At 42.1% G+C, this 20,171-nt stretch overlaps 2 protein-coding genes across 4 annotated transcripts in view; one reads left to right on the plus strand and one right to left on the minus strand.

Annotated features, from left to right (window-relative positions):
• The first annotated feature begins 6,342 nt into the window (after nt 1-6,342).
• Nucleotides 6,343-19,496, plus strand: LOC105453682 (tubulin glycylase 3A-like). Of its 3 annotated transcripts, XR_974904.1 has the most exons (12): nt 6,343-6,587; nt 7,724-8,112; nt 8,368-8,479; nt 8,611-8,822; nt 9,182-9,604; nt 11,373-11,580; nt 11,652-11,742; nt 12,062-12,268; nt 13,934-14,193; nt 15,894-16,236; nt 16,606-16,852; nt 16,978-17,117. XR_974904.1 is itself a non-coding variant. In XM_011695832.1 (11 exons), exons 2-10 carry the CDS (start codon nt 7,759-7,761, stop codon nt 16,205-16,207), a joined length of 2,181 nt encoding a protein of 726 aa, XP_011694134.1. In that variant the 5' UTR covers nt 6,343-6,587; nt 7,724-7,758; the 3' UTR covers nt 16,208-16,236; nt 19,450-19,496. The 3 variants fall into 3 exon arrangements, 2 of the variants coding, with proteins under 2 accessions (XP_011694134.1, XP_011694133.1); XM_011695832.1 differs by lacking the exons at nt 16,606-16,852; nt 16,978-17,117 and adding an exon at nt 19,450-19,496; XM_011695831.1 differs by lacking the exon at nt 16,606-16,852.
• Nucleotides 17,056-20,171, minus strand: part of LOC105453681 (hemicentin-1) — a 26,993-nt gene continuing 23,877 nt past the window's right edge. The window contains exons 5-6 of the mRNA XM_011695830.1: nt 19,465-19,633; nt 17,056-17,523 (exon numbers count right to left, since the gene is read on the minus strand). Of these exons, the coding sequence (XP_011694132.1) occupies nt 17,417-17,523; nt 19,465-19,633 (276 nt within the window). The 3' untranslated portion in view covers nt 17,056-17,416. The remainder of the gene's footprint in view (nt 17,524-19,464; nt 19,634-20,171) is intronic.

The following is a 20,171-nucleotide window of genomic DNA, read 5'->3' on the forward strand; positions in this document are numbered from 1 at the left end:
ATTGTTATCTTTACTATTTCAACAACACTTCAACTGTTACTTTCTACGTTGTATTTCAAATATTGAAAATTTATACACAGTGGACGCTTCTAAGATTTCGAATAATATCAGTTCATCAGTCAAGGATAATTATTTCGTGACGTAGTACGCGATTCCAATGTCTTCCTTTTTAACGCGACATTCATCTTGGTCCACTTTCAATGGAATGTCGACGCCGGGGATTGTCGTTAAAGCTCGTAATTAGAAACCTCATCGTCTCTCACGACGCAATCATGCTGGGAGTGCTCTCGTGTGTTTCTTTTCCCGGATTGCAGCAGCCGCGGCAGTAAGAAAGGGCAGTCTACGTAAGAGATCGGCGCGTGACCAGGATTTTGCAGAGCGCAGTGTGTCGCAGAGTTAAAGCGGGTATTTCAACCCGAAACCCGGACGGCCATCGACTACGCTCGACTTCACCGGTCACGCTGCGCTTTGTCTCTGATTTCCAGCGAAAGCACACATTCCGAAGTTATGAAACCCCCGCGGAGACAGAGGAACTCCGTATTCCTTCCGGACGGTGATTCAATATCTTTTCCGCGGCTGGGGAAAGGCCGTGTCGTATGAAAGCGGGAGGAACGGAGGAAAAGAGAGAGGGACCAGGGTAAGAATAAGAGGGGGAAAGGGCGGAGGGAGAGGGGCGAGAATTGGATTTTCGCGTCTCCCTAAAGCTGACGTGATATTATCCATCGAGGGGGGCGGGCATTCCGGGAGTTACTAGGATCAGCTGCTAAGTCCCTCTACAACGCGCGAGTTATTGCTATATAGTGGTACAAAATGATTTCTTGGTAGGAGATGTACAGACTCTGATCTCTTCTTTCGCGGTGTTATGGCGTAACATGCGTGGACCAGATACACATAGCAGCGACGATTAAAGCTGCAAATATCCACAGAGAAGGAAATTTAACGTGGGCACTGGCCAAGCACTATTATAACCGATCGTATTATTTTCGAGATTTATTAAGGAAAACGTGAGATTTAGAAGATATATGCTCGTTTACGGGAATAGAATGTGTGTTTCACTAAACTTTTCCAAGATAAAATGTAGGCCATCCACCAGACGCTACCAGAGTTCTTAACTTTATTTGGGTTATTTCCGTATTACTTTCAGCGGTACTCGCCATAACTCCAAGAAGCAAATCAAGAACTAGAGAAATTCATTACGTACAGCGCATTGTTCTAAATTGAAGGTATATGTATTACTCAGCCAAGTGGCTGACGCTTTAACAGATGTAAGAGCCAATGTTACTTAAGTTGAGATGTAAATGGAAATGTAATGGAAACGTAAAACTAATTGAAACTCAAAGAAGTATTCTTGCAAGAATATTTTGTTTAATTAATTTTTCCAATCTTTCCGTCAATCTAGGAAAAGGCAATATTTTACAGTATTTTATTGACTGAAATCTCTCCGAATTAATCACATTACTATTTGCTAGAAATATGCCGGGGCGATGTCGCACAGATGCGAACAATCATCAGAAATGCATCGGATGATCTTGGTGTCAATGTGAAGCGCACGGCGTTACCGAGACAATTATGGCGCCTTCCGCCCTCTCGATAGGATTAGAAATCCTGCGCGCCTGACCCGGACCGAGCTTATACTGCGTGACTATTAACCGACTTGCAAATTGCCCTTTATCCAGTTTCTCCCGTTAAACGAGCGTCGTCGACGAACGGCGACGCGGCCGTTCGCTCGTTCGCCAAGCCGGGCGATATCCGGCCGCGATTAGTCGACTTCTGTGCCGTGGGCGCGGGCCCGAGAGCTAGACGGATAGGATAATCCGATAATTCCATTAACCCGCATTGTAATGCCATAAAGTTTCGCCTTAAACCGCCACGTGACCGCCACAGTCATCTGCGGCGGCCGTCGCGCCGCTCGTTATTTCGTCGAAAATTACGTTCCATCGCGCCGCGAACACCGCACCACCACGTCGAGCATCACGAAAATCAGCCGTGTTAGTATCTTCTCTGCATTATCCGTCGCGCTCTTCATCATTTTTCGTTATAACTAGCCGGAGGCAATGATAAATCGATTAGCGCGTTCGTGTAATACAACGAGATGAGCGTTTGTAATGGAGATATATTCTCGCGTTCTCTTTTAAATCGGATTTGTCTGTAAATTACAAATTAAGTAAATTACAAATCTTTGATCTGTAATAATCTAAATTTGTCTGTGAGTTTAATTTTTTTTCAATTGAATAAGGGTTTACATTATTTTTTTGCGTTTTTTAATACTCAACAAAAAATACTTTTATGAATCAACATCTACTGATGTCATTTATTTTAATAAAGATTTGATGAAGAATATAAGCTTATTGCAAGAATATGAAAGATTTCTTCTACTGTATACATCTTTTCTTTATAAATGTTGCAGCCTAAAATGAGCTATCATGTCAAATATTGTAAAACATTTTTGTAAATAATGATACGATATTAATCCAATAACATCTCATATAAGTATTATCTTGTTAATATATAGTTATATATTTTTAAACATTACTTTATATTCTTGCTTAAAGCACGCAATTGTTTTGCATTACTTCAACGAGTGATCAACTTGAAATGATCATTGCGAAGAACATTAAAACAAGAGAGGGTCAATCGATTTACTTGTCATTCACGAGTAAACAATCTTGATTTACGATCAAAGCCAACTCCTCTGGACTTGACTTACGACTTAATTTACAATTAAATCGGCCTCGTTGCACGTTTTTCCGAAAGTTTTACCTCCAACAAAATATCCTGATGATTTCATCGAGATCAATATCTAGAACTGATTCTTCGCACCGGCGTACTTTTCCTGTTTATTCCTCGTTTGCTCCGTCGAAGGCATACAACGGCTAACTCTGAGAGTGGCGGAGAGTATATCCGGGAGATCTGTATTCGCGTGCTGTGCCAGTTCGAGATCAAGCTTTGGCTTCTTCGAGCGAATTCAATCCGGCCAACTCGGTAATTCGTTCCCGGCGATCCTGCCTTCGCTTTGTCGCGACCGTCACAATTTCCTCCTTGTTAGCCAGCAGAATTCGACGAAGAAGCCGGACCCGAATTTCGCGAACGAGCGTCTTTGTTACTGAAGGAGTTTGATAAAGAGAAAGAGAGAGAAACATATTGCGTGAGCCACGTCGCAATCGATAATGTCTTATGATAAATCATGGAGAAACTATAGGAATATTTTATCTTAAACACCGAAAAAAATCTATATAATTTACAATAAATTTAATAGCGTTGCGTTTTTTTTTCACAAATGTGCAAAATAATACTTTGTGTAAATAATAAATAATAAATTAGTAAAACTAAAAGAAGATGAAAATAAACTTTCCGTGCTGCGTAGCTCCGAGAATTGAATTCAATCTTTATCAAAATTACATCGATTTTAACTCCGTGTCGGTTCCATGTTACAGCTGGGTGAACTGCGGTGTTTACCTGCGACGCCTATATCGATCGCGCTCTCACAGCCACGCGGAATTACGTTTCGTTATAAGCCACGCTGTGGCAGCGCGGCACGTAACGCGAGAACGAACGTCATTACGCCGCTATTTCATCGCGAATGACATATCGCGGCTAAGGGCGGGCGTTACAGCTTTGCCATTCCGGCATCCGGCGGCGTGGCGTCGACCGCCGTTTGCTACCGCCGCGCCGCTCCCGTTCGTGTAACACGCTCTTACATGGATGGAGAATTGCTTCTCCGCCGCTCCGTGTCGAGACGCAATTCTCAATGTGTGGAAGACCGATTATTCGCCCTTACTCTTTGTGAATCAAGGATATTATGCTCATTATGCATGGATTGCGTGAGGAAAGGGTCAACGAGATGATGCATAGGGTAATACATACGTTTCCCGGATTATTCGTACTTTGTTTCGTCTACGGATTTATTTGGCATCCTACAATATTCACGCGCCTAAATTATCCATATCCTCATCTTCCGTACTCTTTCCCAAGCATTATCACTATTTATAATATCCTGACGGAGATCCGTGCATCCGTTAGCTGCGCGAAATTGCATTGCTAATACGGAAGAGAAAGAGAGAGAGAGAGAGAGCTACGGGCGCACGTAATTAGGCGAAACACGCGAATTATGCCAGTTACTTCGTTAAGCGGAAGGACCAACGCGGTGCCTGCGTTGGATTAAGTTTTTCAGCCGAAAACTCGCATTAGCTTAATAAACGTGGCAGTGTCCATAGACCGCGAAGTTGTGTTTCGGTAATTTACAGCTACTTTGCTTGCACGGCACGTCGCGGCGCTCGCAGTGCTCGGCCGGGGGTGTCGTGCATGCACAACGAAATTGTAAGTTAACTACGTAATTCGTTTACTAATTATCGACACCGTTGTTGGCGTGCAATAGCAGTGATTATTACGACCAGCATTTTCAAAAACAAAAAAAAAACGGGCGTGATAAAGTAACGAGTAATTGAAAAAGTGTATGATGCATTCGGTCGAAGTTTAAGCGCATTACCCGCCAATGTTATCGCCGCTGATGGAGCGGTGAGAAATTAGTCAGCCGAGTTGACGACCCTTGATATTCTTTGCTGAATTAATAATTGGCTAAAAATTATTATCCGTAAATCGCATTCAGAGAACCGTCTCGCGACAGAATTTGCTGCCACGTCGACGAAGTCGAGTAAAACATCCGTCTGTTTTCGATGGCTCGCGGTTCAGGCTTTCGTCTAACCATCGGGCTCAAGCCCGTTTTTCTCCTGAAAACGATGCATTACGGTAATAACCCGACGAGCAACAGCCGCGAACGCTGTCTCGCTAATTTCATCGCGCCGCATTGCGCTTCGAAACGCAGCCCGCGCGTCCCGACGCACTGCGTCGGGAAACGATGCGGGAGTATACAAGAGTACCAGAGCGAACGAGTTAACCGGCTAAGTAACCACGCTCGGTGCACTTCCTAATCACCAAAGGCACCGAGAGAGTGCTTTTAAACCTCCCTGCCTCCTTCCGCAGTTACATCCTTATTCATATGAAGGCCTCTATTAGACCTTCCATTATTCTGATTATATCGCGAAAGAGAACGAAGCGGCGCGGGAAGAACCTCGTGAAATATATTAGTTAAAATAAGGTTAAGTACCGCCCAAATCCTCCTCCCGCCCCCTTTCATCCCCTTGGTAAGCTCGGCCGAATCATGCAACTCTGACCCGGATTATAATCTTGAACTACTGATGATAATTGTTTTGCGACGAGAAAATTTCTATATCCGTATTCGAGAACTCGTATATGGTTATCGGGTCTCGCTCTTAAATGGATTCATCCCCGCGGGATGCGGTTCGACATACGGGGACGAGAGAACATTTTCGGCGATGAGCATCGTTAAAAGGTACGGGATGCGCTTAATGGATTTGTTTTATTATTTCGCGTTTCGTCGAATCAGTGTAACGCGCGTTTTCGCGCGCGGCGCGCGCGAAAACATTTCATATTGGATCTCGCGCTGTTTTAATCCGACAGCGATAAAATATTGAAGCAAGATATGGAATTTATGCGCGGCACAGTGGATATGTGTATATGGGCGCGGGTGAAAATAAATACGGTACGCGGAACGGTGTCATAAATCTGCGCGCGGTAAAACACGCTTTGAACGTTTATTTCCGCGCGAATTTTCGCGCCCCCGCGTATTTAGAGCGGCACCGTCGAATCGTCGAAGGAGTCTGGAATTCGATTATGAAATCCAATTTGGTTCGCAACGATGGTTCCGAAACCCTGATTTTCATTCTGACGTTCCCGTTCCGTTCCGTACGCGAGTCCCGGCTCACTTTGGAAATAATGCAGCGTATGACCTACTTTGACGATAACTTTCCAATGGTTAGTTTCCGATTCGCGCACTCCACTATAAAATTCCACATACGAATTAGTACGAATTAACCTTTTAATTATTTTGCACATGTGCATCGTATTTTCAAACATTCATACGTGTCAAATTTATGAAGATATAATTTAATCTAATATTTAACGTGGATTTTATGTGACGTTGTTTAAAATATGAGAATTGAGTTAAATGTTGTGTATGTTACATTTATCTTTTCACTGTATGTTTTATCTATATTCTATTAAACACAGTTTATCTAAATATGTACAAGAAAATGTGTACGAGAGTAACTTGGCGCATTACGAAATTTTTATTTCGCGCGGAGCTCTCGTTTCTATTTGCAGAGAAGCGCGCGTAATTTTTTTTCCCGTCGCTGCACGCTAATGACTTTTGCTTTGAAAAATCTCTGAAAAGCGCAGTGGTTTGCACACCCGGGACGAATTAATAAAATATTTAGCAAAGCCGGGATCGCTTGAATCTAGCCGCTCATCGGCGGCGATACGTGCACAGGGAAATAGGAAGGAACATGCCCGTGATCAGCAAATAGGAAACCCAACTGCGTCGCGCGCACCAGCACATATGCTGCCGGCACACACAGGAGTCATGAGCTAAATCCCGAAGTCCACAGTCGTCGGAGCCGTCGTAAAAATCTTCGGTGCAATTCGTCGTTTGAGGAAATGTCGATGCTTTAACCTCGCCATGGCGGATCATCGTGACGGATTTTAGGATCCTCGGGAGCGACGAAAATTGGGTATTTGTTTTGCCAGAGGTATCCATAAAATGACCGTGGAATTTCGCGCGGACACCTCGTGTTGTTTTCGATGAGCGACCCGCCGGAGAGACGATAAACGCGCGCGTTTGAGAAAATATAATATCACAGACTCCGCTATTAATAAGCTCATAAAGCGAGCGCATATTCGCAGCAGATTGCTTCGCAGAAGCAGTTATTTCAACGTTTAATTGTATTAGCGCGCGATAGACGGCGATTTAACCCAACGATTTATCGCTCGCTCCGAGGGATTTATCGCGCCGTTACGCACGTGAGGTGCACCGTTCCCGTGCCTGTCGCACGTGCGTTACGGACATTCGGATTTTGCTGGTGACAATGTCATCTGGGCAAGCTTGCCTCTATCGTGTCGTGATCGGTACCCGACATTGTGTCATTGTCGGAATTTTGGAAAACCGGCTACACATACCTACGCACAATGTAAAAACACTTATGGCACGTCACGTTGCAGTAGATCCCCCATTGTTATTTTACAACAAAATGTATTCCGAGATTTAAATAGACCCTATAACAGATGCATGCGACGTATAAAGAGTTAATCTGACGTGACAATCGATTTTCCACTAAACACGGCAGTTTTAAGAACATTGATCAACATTTGTCCGGTCGTGCGTCTAAACCGCGCTCTCCACATAACTGTGTAAACTCACCTGGCATACATCAGGTTCTCCGATAACAATACCGCGCGCGTCGATCCTCGGGCACATAACGGATCCTAAAATTGTTTGCATAGTTCATTAAACGTGTTACATCGTGCACATGTGCAGGACGGGACGGACCTCTCGGATTAATTATTCGACGAGGCATTTCGTCGAAATAGACGACGCGACGGTAGGACGCGCGGTCGCACGCCATTCGCGACCGTCGCGCGCTAAATGAACGCAATTAGCCGTTAATCGAGTGACTGAGATATCGCCGGGAGTCCCAGTTTAATCCCGAAGTCGAAGTCGCATTACCGCCACGCCGCGGGAAACGGACCCTCCGCGTTAATTCGCGCGGAGGGCCACGTCAGCCGTCTGATAACTATAAATGACGAGTTACGTTGACAAATTACGACAAATCGCGGCAATTTAACATTGCCTCGTTCGGGGATATTATAGGAGGGAGCCGCCGCGCCGTTCCGGGCGTACTCACAATGGAGTCCACGCGCCAGGATAAGAAGTTTCAATCCAGTTGGAAATTGCCTCCTTCCTCGGTCGATCTGGATAGGAGGGACAGCCCCGTGAATCCGTATCATCGATCCAACCGCGCGAGGATGACGCATCCGTGGTGGACACTTCCAGACGCGGATGATCAGAGCGAAGCTGAAATTAGTGGTTTACCGGAATTCGAGTGCGACACGTATGAAAATTCCTATATAGACGCGTGTTCCTGCTGTACTTTTTCGGAGGAGATGATCATTGCGAGACGTCGCGGTTACTGTAAAAAGGAACGATCGAGAAGGGAGGCTTACAGGAAAATCAAGGCGAAAGTGGAGAACGCTGTCAAAGTAATTTTCTGGATTTAATTAGACAAATAGCCAAACTATTAGGAAGACTATTAGAGCCACATTATTCATTATCATGCTCTAAGAGAATTAAATATTTTAAATCATCTGTTTTCTTTCTCACTTTTTCGATGTATTCTCATAAATTTAACCGATTGATAGAAAAATTGCGTTTAGTTATTCACATATACATATCAACGCGATCACCAAATACCGTAATATTTTTACAATTAACATCATTTTATGGCACAATCGCAGAAGCACAAAATATTCCTCCTGCGAGGCGAGCTGCCAAAGCTGAAGGAAGCGCTGGAGGCGCGGGGGTGGGTGCAGAAGTACGAGTCAACTAGAACGAGAGCGCTGCCATACGGTTAGATTGTAGATTGCGAACGATAAAGTTAATGCGCACCGCCGGCAGAATACGGTGCCGAGCGCCACACCGCCGGAGGATGAAATATCGTCGCTAATGTCTACCATTTTCTGTGTGCTTCGACCGATTAGGCACCGCGGCTAACTTAGAAGCTCACTCCCTGGGCGATATCACGCAAGCGGATGGAACATTGAACGAGAGGGCTGTGATTTTTGCCCTGCTGCGGCACAGGCAGTCCGACTTCATATGGGATTGCAGGAACGACTTCGTCAAGTGGCATCGCGGACTCGGCTGCAACGTTCTGCTCAACAAATACCAGAGATCCCATGTTTATACTTCGAAGGTAGCTGCTGCTTCGCAGCAACCGGCCGGCTATTATACCTTCGCCGAAATGGGAAACGCGAATGTTCCGGGAAATGTTTCCTTGAGCCTAGATATTGCTTACATATTCCGCGCTAAACGGTTCGACTCTAAACGTTACTATCCAGTGTTATTTCCAAAACACCTATCGTGTAACTGTCCGAAACATTTTATGAAAATGCCATTTCGCCCGAGCGGCAGTCGCGGGGATCCTTTGCATTCTCGGTCGGAATTGCCGCCGTTACGCGATAAAGGCGAAATCGCGGAGCGGGATCGTCGTCGTCGTCGTCGTCGCGTAGCGCGCGATAAGTAAAACGTTCCCGAATTGCCGCACGTGTGTAGCTCGGAATGGCGCGCTTACTGGAAGATGCATATTGGCTGCACGAGGAGAACGTGTCCGACGCCCTGTTTCCGCGCACCTACAACCCCGGCGAGGATCAATGCGCCTTCGTGGAGGACTTCCGACTGACCGCGGCCGCGGGTCTACTCAAGTGGTTCGTTCGCGGCATGACCGCTGCGGCGGCCGAGGAGATTCTCGTGGCCGGCTCGGAGGGACGACGAGCGATCCCGGTCGCCAGGCTGGAGTTCGCGATAGAACGTTGCGAGGAGTTCGTCGTTGCCGCGACGCACGAAGACATCGATATTGAAAGGAGCGAGCGGCCGTCCGATGAGGAATGGGATCGTTTTCTGGACGATCACACGGCGGCGCTTCATCACGGAGCCGGTGTCGATGGCACGTCGGAAGAGACCCGCGAGGCTCTTCAGGTATAGTTTGCGCGATAAATTGTGCAGGTTATTCGCTAATGGGCTCGCGAAAACAGTTCTTATTTCGCCCTATGTTCCTAGCGCAGAAAATTTTGCTGAAATTAATTAGCTCAGGTTCTCTCCGCTTATTACACTCCGCGCGTTAATTAATTTAACATGGGATTATCACGAGAAATTGCGACCGAACGATTCATAATAATATTCACTAGCATGCACGGCGGTTTCTCGTAATATACCCTCCAGTATTAAATTAATTAATGTATAGAGTATAATAAAGGGAGAAACCTGAATCTCCATTAATATCGGCGAGTTGAATTTTGATTTTATAAGAACCCGCTACTGTTCTTCAATATTTTATTTCTATTACGATGAAATAGCGAGGGGAGACAATGTAGCTTTACGCACGGATATTAATTTCAATCAAATCAGCAGTCTACTTTTATAGCAGACCTTTCCGAATTGATATCAGTTCTTATCAGAATCATTTGTACGATTCTCCAAGAAAATTGCCAACCTAATTTTTAATAACGACGGAGCTTTACGGCAAAAAAGGTATTGCCGAGGTCTCGCGCGACAATGTGGTTCCAGTATTGTACAATCAGTGTTGAATTTGATGATGCCATGCGGTCGCGTTACGCATGGCCGATAATTAGGAAAGGTAATCCTCGGCCTTTTCGGTCATTACGAAACATTAACTGACCCCTTCGACTATACCAGCCCCATAATACGTTTTTTTCCTCTTTGGCGATAGCGCGATACAATTTCCATTTCCCCATCTTACGTATTTTCACGTTGTTTAAGCATCGCTCGCATCCTGAAATCCGTGCTTTCGAAGAAGAAGATGCTGCTCTTTCGGCAGAAGCTTATCACACACGTTGAACGATATCGATTGTGTTAGAATGGCGTGTTTATTTCGCGCTCCCCCGATTCCACGCTAATAATAGACGCGGTTACGAGGTAGCGTAGGCAACAAAACCAAACTGTGTTAATTATTCAAGGCGCACGAAAACATCCTTGCATTAAACATGTTCCGAGATGCTGCCGCGTGATACCATTAACCCTTAACTGATGAAACAAAATTAAAGGGCTCGTGATAACGAAACGCTAAGCCGTACAAGTGAGGGAAAGACGCACGAGATCCTTAACTGATGTTTATTTATTGATTCCGCAAGTTTCTCATTTTTGCATGTCAATTTTATTATAGGTCGGGCTTTGCTTCAATTGAGTGACCTCGCGTAAAAAAAGAAAAAAACGTCACGAGAGAGATGCTTAATTTATTACATCGATTTCTTACAGCGATGAAGTCTTAAGCAGTTCCGTGTCGCGCGCACGTAAATTAGAAAGGAGTCAAATACATGCTTATCACTAGTTTCTATTTAGGTTGTCGTTAAAGCAGTTCCGTTAAAGGAAATGCGCAATTGACACGCGGTCGATGATATTTTGTTCACGTCGCACGGGCGAATTTCGCACGCGATCCACCCCACCTTCGATTCGGGGAGAAGATACGGGTGGCTTCTTGAAATTCGACGTCACCTGACAATCTCTCACGATTCTCCCGATTGAGACATTCCGCGATTTCATTAAATTAATTTCGCTTCGCCGACCGTCGAAATGTGGCCTCCGCTCCGGCCGCCGGGGGATTCAATTCGCGCGCGGCGGATGAATTTATTCGAACTTTCTGGAATTAAAGTCGAGAGATCCAGCGAGTTGCCGTAACGAAAGCTGAGACCCTGCCGCATAAATCGATATCAATATCGCTCGTTCGTAGAGATGCTTCCTGGCCGCCGTCGCGATTTTGGAGAAATTAAAGGCCGTCGATCCGCAGTATGAGATGAGCGACATGAGAGGCATTTGGATCCTGAAACCCAGCCATTTGTGCTGCGGCAATGGTATCGTTATATCCCACAATCTCAAGGACATCTTGCGCAGAGTCGAGCAGAAGCCCAAAGATTATTACATCGTACAGAAGTACATTGGTACGTTTTTTATATAATCGCGCTGCACGAATGTCATTCAACACTTGTTAGTCGCGTTATTTATATTTCAGAACGTCCATTGCTGATCAAAAAGACCAAATTTGATATACGACTATGGTACTTGGTAACAAGTACCTTCCCTCTCACAATATGGCTATTCAAGTAAATCGTATCACAATTACATCATCTTGTATAATATTTAAAAAATATTCTTTTATATTGTCCTTAAAAAAATTATAAACCTTATTCCGTGCGAAAACTATCGCATTTACGTCATCGTAGGTTAAATTTAACTTGACATAATAAAAGAATGTATCAAATAATGTTAGAATTACTGTTCTTACGAAGTTCTCTCATACTTTTACTTTATTTTTATTTTCGCTCGATTACAAAGAACTGAGCAAAAAAAATCTGTTTAAAAACAGTTTTTTTAATTTTACTTTATTCTGTGTTATAATCCGTGCTCTCATTCTTCGCCCAGAGAAGCGTTTCTTCGATTCAGCTCGAAGCCGTACACTTGCTCGAATTATCACGAGGCGATTCACATTTGCAACACTGCCGTCCAGCAGAAGTACGACGAGAAGAGACGCAGACAGCGACGCAGGCAGGGAGACCCCGAGGAACCAGCCGGCAGCAGATCGGTGCGCGATCAAGGATGGGACTGCGAGAAGCTGAACGAATATTTGAAGTAATCTCTCGTCCGTGCACGAAAGACGTTTCGATTATCCATTCGTCACGCCGGTCGACGATCGGTCCGGCCCCCCCGGGGGCATTCCGAGGAAATTGATAGGGCCCGTGTGCAAATAACGCCTTCTTCGAGAAGCGCGTTCGTCCGAGAACGTTCCGCCGGCACGGAACGTTTCGCCGATGATAATGGCCTCGCCGCGCCCTCCTCCCGCCGTTCCCCTTTCTCGAATGACAAATCGAATAAGATTTTTCGATGACACGACGTATATTCGACGTTCAAGTAATTGCGAATAAAATGGAAATATATTATCCGCGGTTTTGCTCGTGAATGGGCCCGGTGTGTCGGTGTGTGCTACTGTCGATGCGCAAGAGATTGTCCCCGAGACGTGCACCCGGGGAATGCATTCCATCGAAGATTTCGCTGCTATTCCATTTTAACGATAATGACTTTGCCGTCGGTTATCTTTGTCACGGCGGTCGAAGCAAATGGCGTCTTAATGACGATCGGATATCGGGAGTTAAAGTACCTTACAAGAGGATAGAGTGACTAAAAGCGTAAAAATATTTTATTGTAAATATGCCAATCGTAATTGGATACTTTATTCTATGATATCTTTATATGTTAATTTTGTTGCAATTTTGTTTAATTTTACAATCTTGCAATTTTTTTAGTCTTAACGGACTTAATTTATTTAATTTGTTTAATTTATTAATCTAATTAACTTTATTATATAAGATAAAATGGAGAATTTGTCCTATTTTGCAGGATTTGTAACTTATTTAAAATAATATGTAATTTTTTATCGATAATCTGATCGTTTGCAATAAAACTATTTGTTTTTAAATAAATAAACTATTTTTTAAAATAAATATTGACTGATAAAACAATTTTAAATAGATCGCCATAAGCAAAGATTTTTCCGATGCAATATATAAAAATATAAAAACTTACAATATTTTTTTAGTTTATTATTTATTTTGGCGAGCCGGTATTTGTGGAAAAAGATATGATTGTTTGCGAAGCCATAGTTTATTTACGATAATTGCACTTTTCAATGAAATACGAGCTTTCATTTTGATTATTGACGCTGAGAGTGGACTTCTCTATCACTACAAATGTTTCAATCTACCGCACAAAGTTTTTTTTACGCTGAAACTTGTCCGATGTATACAAAATATGTTTTATTCAACTCGTTTCATATGAATTAAAAATGCGCTTAAATCATTTTTGTCTACGTGTATCTCATGCTTTTAGTTATGCAAGTTCTAAACTGTGGTATCCATTTTCACTGTGACACTGAGTGACCATTTTATTTTTATAGATAAAAAAAGAATCAATTTCAATATTGCAATGTGGATCTGGCTTTATTTAATTTATGATAGCTTATTGATTTATAATTTATTAATTTTTTTTATAATCGCCTTTTATAAAACATTAATCAGAAAATCCCGGAATATGTAACGCTATTTTATTACTTTTAATAATAAACTCGACGTTAAAATAAGTAAAGAATAAACCCCTCGAAACTGAGACAATAGTAACGTACAGCTGTAAATAAAAAAACTGAAATATATTCACAAGTAAAATAATTATATTTTTATTTTGAAGACTCTACTTATAACTTATTGTTAGATACGAAATTAATAGATCCGTTTGCTCTTCCAGATCCATAGGCCATAAAGGCGAACCGTATTACGATCTGATTTATCCGAAAATGACGGAAGCCATCGTTCTGACGATGCTGGCAGCGCAGAATCTCATGGAGAGACGCCGTTGCAGCTTCGAATTGTACGGTGCCGATTTCATGCTGGCCGATGACATGTCGGTCTGGCTGATCGAGATCAATACCAATCCCCGTATGCATCCGCCCAGCTCCCGACTGACAAGACGCCTTTACTCCAACGTGCTGGAGAGCCTGGTGAAAGGTGAGCGGGGAAACGGGTGTGAGAAAGTTATTAGGTTATATTTGAAAGAATGCTCTTCTGAAGTGGCGAAGAAGGAGGCAAACGTGAACAAACGATAGTAAAACCGGACGATTCGCGTGCTATTAACACCTTGTCTCGCCACGAGCTTTAGAAATCGTCTAACCGCAACCTGCGATTAGACGAGTTACGCGTCGTCCGGACAGCCGACCCGAGACGGCTCCCTCTCGGTTTGCCAGAATGATAACGGTGACCATAATTCGCGGCGACGTAATGCCGATAAGCGCCACGTGCCCTGCGTGATGGATTTACGCGAGGAATTAACCGCGTTAGCGAGATTTCCCGGGCGCAATTATCGAGCCTGAAATGGTCAAACACCTGATTGCGTCGGTTATATAATATCTTTAATGCACCTTCGCATATCGTCTCGACTGATGGAGATTCAAGTGATATAATTGATAAAAATAATTTCGTCATATAATTTTTTTTTTAAATATAATTATTTTTCAATGATTTTAATCGTGTAAAATGTGTGCTCTTTTTTAATTAAATTTAAATTTATTAACTCAGCTCAGATACTCATTATATTGTTTTTATCCAAATTCTGTAAGTAGAAAAGTTTATGCAAAAGTAAAATTATAAATATATATATATAGGTATATATATATATATAATATATTTTAATATATTTTATATATATGTATATATAAAGTAATAAAAATAAACTAAAACCAATTTATCTTGCAAACGCACGTATCAGGAGTTTTGTAATATCTGCAATCTGATTTTAATAACATACAGATATTAACAGAAAGAGATAATATCAAATAAAAATATCGCTGCAATAATAAAATTCTTTTATGACTACCAATAAATTTAAACAATAAAGCTTTGTAAGTTATGGTTATATAATCAGTCCTTTCAAATTCTCCAATATTCAAAGTTGAAAAGAATTCCATTTTCCCTATTCTTTGTCCCTCATATGCATAGCTTTTTATTATTAAATTCAATATCCTATCTTTTCTGGAAAAGAGCTGATATATACCGTTTATATTAATTAATAAAATCGCTCTGGTCTGCCATTTAATTCATTTTTGAATATTTAATTTTCTGAATCTATCAAACGCAATCATATCAAGTAAAAATATTAAACATTTATAAATAGATCAATATATTAATTCCTGTAATAATAATGTGAATCGCAAAAATTGGTAATTTTTAATGAATTTTTCAATAATTAAAGAAAAATAGAAGTGATCACTTTTTCACATTTAAAAATATCGGCTGTTCATTTGCCAGTTTCAATATCCGGAATAAATCAGAAATTTTTTTGCTCTCACATCGAGATTTAAATACCAAGAATTTATTATTAATATGACGATTTATTATAATATAATTAAAATTAGAATTAATTGTATACAAAGACAGATATAAAGTATTATATATTCTAAAAAATAATATGAATAAAATAGAATGTGTAAATAAAACTAATATAAAATGAGGGTTCTTGATCTCTTTTACGTCAAGATAAATGCAAAGTGCCGCAAGAGGGTTTAAGAAAACTAGTATGCGGCAGCGCACGGTTTCTCCTAATCTGCTAATCTGTTTTCTGTAAACTCCATCACCGTGATCTAGTTAAGAGCGATTTTCGGTAGTGTGGCGCACGGTGAAAATCCTTCGATCGCTTTTGCCGATGCTTACAGTGATAATGGACGTGCCGGTGAACGCTTGCGCCGACACGGGCGGCTTCAGTCTGGTCTACAAGCAGGACATACCCGACTTCCAGCCTTACCTTGGTCCCTACCTTTTCGTGGCTGGCAAGTCGATGACACTGCACGAACGGCCGCCGGAACCGACGGCGACGCCGGAGAAAGAAAGGAGGGCAAACATTTGCGGTCCCTGGAGCAAGCGGCAACGTGCAAGGACCGCCCCGCCCATGATCCTACGCTCGAGAGAACCGAACGTGGCGGATTTTATTGACCATTTGAACGCCGCTCGATGCACCGTGGCCAATTGACGTGAAACCCTTTTAGTCGATGCCATAAGGTAAACACGAAAGCGATCGGTGAGTGCAAACCATCCTTCGATCTTTAAAGGTGCGTGTTCAGTTGCGACAAATTATAATATTACTTAACACATATATTAATACGGATTTTTTTAATACGCGTATGCGTTAAATTTGGATGGGTACGTGCTAAAATTTTAACGACGGTGTCGATTAGTCGATATTGATGAAAGAGACGTTCAAGATGGTGAAAGAGCCGCGGGAGATATTCGTTTTCTGATTAATCACGGGCACCGCCGCGCGATTGAACGCGAAATTTACGCGCCCCGTATTTTTTCACAGTAAATTTAGCGCCGCGCCGTAATTAACGAGCGTGAGATAGCGCGCGGTGTAATTAATGTTGTCATTAGCGAGGCGACGTCCGCGCGCGCCGGCATCTCTTCTTTCCGCGTCCCCGAGGAAAATCGCGTGGCTCGAAGATTGCGCTAGTTGCGCTATTGAATATAAGCGATGTAAACTTCCTTGGGATATAACGAGGCAAACTTCCTCGCGGTTGCGTGATTGACGGAATACTTTTTGCGAGAAATTTGCGACACGATGCATAATCTTGTCTCTCGACGACGGTTCTCCATCCTATACTTTCCAAGAGAACAGCAGGTTAGTCTACTTACTTCGCACAACTATATACATGTAAATATTGTAATGCGTGAAAATGAAAAAAAATATATTGAAAATTATTGTTGGGTGATTCTAAATTAATGTAGAGTCATTATTTGTTTCAGTAGATCGATTCGAAATCAGCCTCACCTAATGGCAGAAGTTTATGACGGCAGCCTCATGCAAGAACCAGACGATCCAGATAAAGACAATCGTTTTATTGATATGTACATACAATAAATTTATTTACAAATAATACAATAAATTTTGACGTCGTAAGTTATTTGTTTTTTTTTCTTGATGATATATGTTAACAAAATACTACGCTCTTACCGATTATTGTGTCGTGCTGATATTTGAAAATTCTTTGGTCACGGAAGTTTCGTTTTCTTTTTCTTTTTCTTTTAAATGTAAATGGTAACGTTCGGTTTTACCCTGCACAAATATTTATCCAAGAAACGTTAACGACGTTAAATAGGCAACCCGGCGCGATTTTCGGCGCGATTCACGCTTCACGTTTTATCGTGTGTGTCGGGATAAGTGTGTTTTTCCGTACTTCTCGCCTTATATAAACATTATATTAGCTATCACTAAAATTATAAAACAAATCGGCCGTGTCTTGCTGTAGGAGGAGCTTCCGTCCCCGTGGTGCATCGCGGCTGGATGTTCCTCTGCAACAGAAATTTTCATCGTTTCGACACTGATAATCTATGAACGGATTATAGATGGATTATACGATGTTTATATGATCTCATCATGTATTAAAAAAGATGATCTATGTCGATGCTTAATTTTTAAATTAAGATGAACTAAGGGGATAGAGAAAAAATACTCATAAAATTTGAGGTAGGGGATGCATCTCATATATTGAAGTTCTTACTTTATGCCCCAACTAATTTTATGTGCATGTCACCTCGGAGATTCATGCGAATGCGACATTATTATATTATATAAAACTCAAGTAATTATCCCTCCCTCCCTCGTGCCGCGTGTCCCAGAAATTAGCAAAGACCAACTCAATCGAAAACCAATACAGATTCCTCGTAAGTCTAAAACTAATAACGCACCGGACGTTTAATCAGTTTAGACGACAGGCTAAATTGAAGTTGCCGATACAAAACGAGTTTAAACGCTTACGCTGACGGAATTACGCAGGTGGCAGGAAGGGACAAGGTGGTTAACAAATGAACATTAACGCGAAATTCTGGTTATGTACATACATCGGTTTTTGCTGTTTTTTTTACATAGGAACGAGTAAATATTGTTGCTAGTAAAAAATACTGAAACGCGTTGTGTTGAAATTGGGGAAAAAAAAACGGTGTGCGCGGCGTATGCAAGAGCAATATCGCAGATAAATGATACTGACGCATACATGATGACGATAACATATCATCCCTTGTGTACATATTGGCGCACATGGACCGTTACATCCGGCCAAACTGTCAGCTGTTGTTCTAAACAAAACATGCCTCAAATTTGTAATTAATATATCGGCCCTTTGATTATACATTGATCCATTCATCATATTGCGGGTTAGAAAGGACAATTACGGCCGAATCTCTTCATAATTAGTAAATATATTGTTTCAAGATATTTCACACGTTTATAATTCAATCAATCAGTAAAATCAAGATAAAACAAATCTCTCAACCTTCGTTTAAATCTTTCTTCACGTCTATACATAAATTTTTTGAAATATTTTTTCCAAGTATCTTAAATTTCCTTAGACGAAATAACGAATTATATCGTGGATGAGGGTGTACTGTTTAAAGACAACGAGACAATTCGCGCAATCAATTTGTAAGCTTCGCGTAAAGTCGCATCGTGCAACTTGATTGCTTGCAGCGTGAGAGGCAAAACTCGTAAATTCCGCCGGCTTCAAAAATATATCAAGTTACGAATGAAATGAAAAAAAGCTCCTTCAGAAACGGGCGAAACAATCCGCTTTCGTTTGATTTTATTTGGTCTCGTAACCGGACGCACTCGGAAATTGCGTGAGATCTCGCGCGAAAATCAAGCTTTGTCATTGCTTTGTCATCGCGAATCGACGCATCGAGTGCGTTGCATTCGACGAGAAAGAGCGATGAAAAAAAACAAGATTTCGAAATCCGCTGCATTTTCGCAACTGTGCGTGTATACGAGAGATCTATATATCCGCGGTGTTCCGTGCCTGACCAATCGACTGGCCGTAACCATGGATTTCAAGCTTAACGCGCGACTTGCCGGATAGATTCGGAGCTCGCAATATTTACAGAAAAGTCAATCAACGTTACTTTCGCGCGGCACCCTCTCGAGTTCTCTCGCCGCGAGATGCGGCGGGCGGGCGCCACTTCTCTCGAATTCGTTGTAATCGCGGTAAAGCCGCGCGGTGCTCGAATTTTTTCCAATTTACCGGTAAACTGCAAAATATTGATTAGAAAACCAGAAAAAAAGTTTCGCGTCGACAGACCGTGAAAAATTGAAAAAAATGGATCGCAAGTTGAAAATAAAGATTCATCGAAATAATTGCTTTATAATGTGATTTGTAATGTGAATTGTTTTGTAATATTGTACATAAAAATCCTGCAAGGATATACTCATATAGGATATAATCATAGGTAATTTCGGCTCACCGTTAACAACGTGCACCTTTATGCTACTGGGATTCGCGTTGCTCGGCTCACACCGATAGATGCCGGAGTCGCTCGGCACAGCTTTCTGGATCATCAAACGACTCGTTGTCTCGGGCCCCTTTTCCGTGACGAGACTGATACCGCCACGTGGTGAATCAAAATTGATAATCTGGACAGAATTACAACATACCCGTATTTTTTTATTAAACAATGAAATTACATGCATGATGTATTCGCGATTAATTGAAAGTAGAACACAGATGCAGATATACATATATACATACATATATATATATATATATATATATATATATATATATGTATGTATATATACACGCATACACACATATATATGTATTCCAGACTTTAATCGCCTTCCTTAGAGTTTCCGCGACGCCGAGCTCAGTCATCCTTGATTCCCGGTATCCATCAAGAAACTCGGTATCTGGAGTAAGTGTGCCGACACGTTACTCCTCTGTGAAAATTCTCACCTGCTTTCACCATCGGGCTCATCGAGATTAATGATTTAACTAGCGGTTCGCGAACAACGAAACTAAATGAACTCTCATTCGAGAGTTCCATAAACAGCGCGACGGTCGCCGCAAATTACGACTGGTTCGCAGCGCGGGATGAATAACATCTGTTACATATCGTCTATTGCAATCGCTTAGAGTTAGGCAGAAAGTACTCGTTATATCACTTACGAG

The sequence above is a fragment of the Wasmannia auropunctata genome, unplaced genomic scaffold (assembly GCF_000956235.1).
Source record: "Wasmannia auropunctata unplaced genomic scaffold, wasmannia.A_1.0 LD335996.1, whole genome shotgun sequence".
Taxonomy (NCBI): Eukaryota; Metazoa; Arthropoda; class Insecta; order Hymenoptera; family Formicidae; genus Wasmannia; species Wasmannia auropunctata.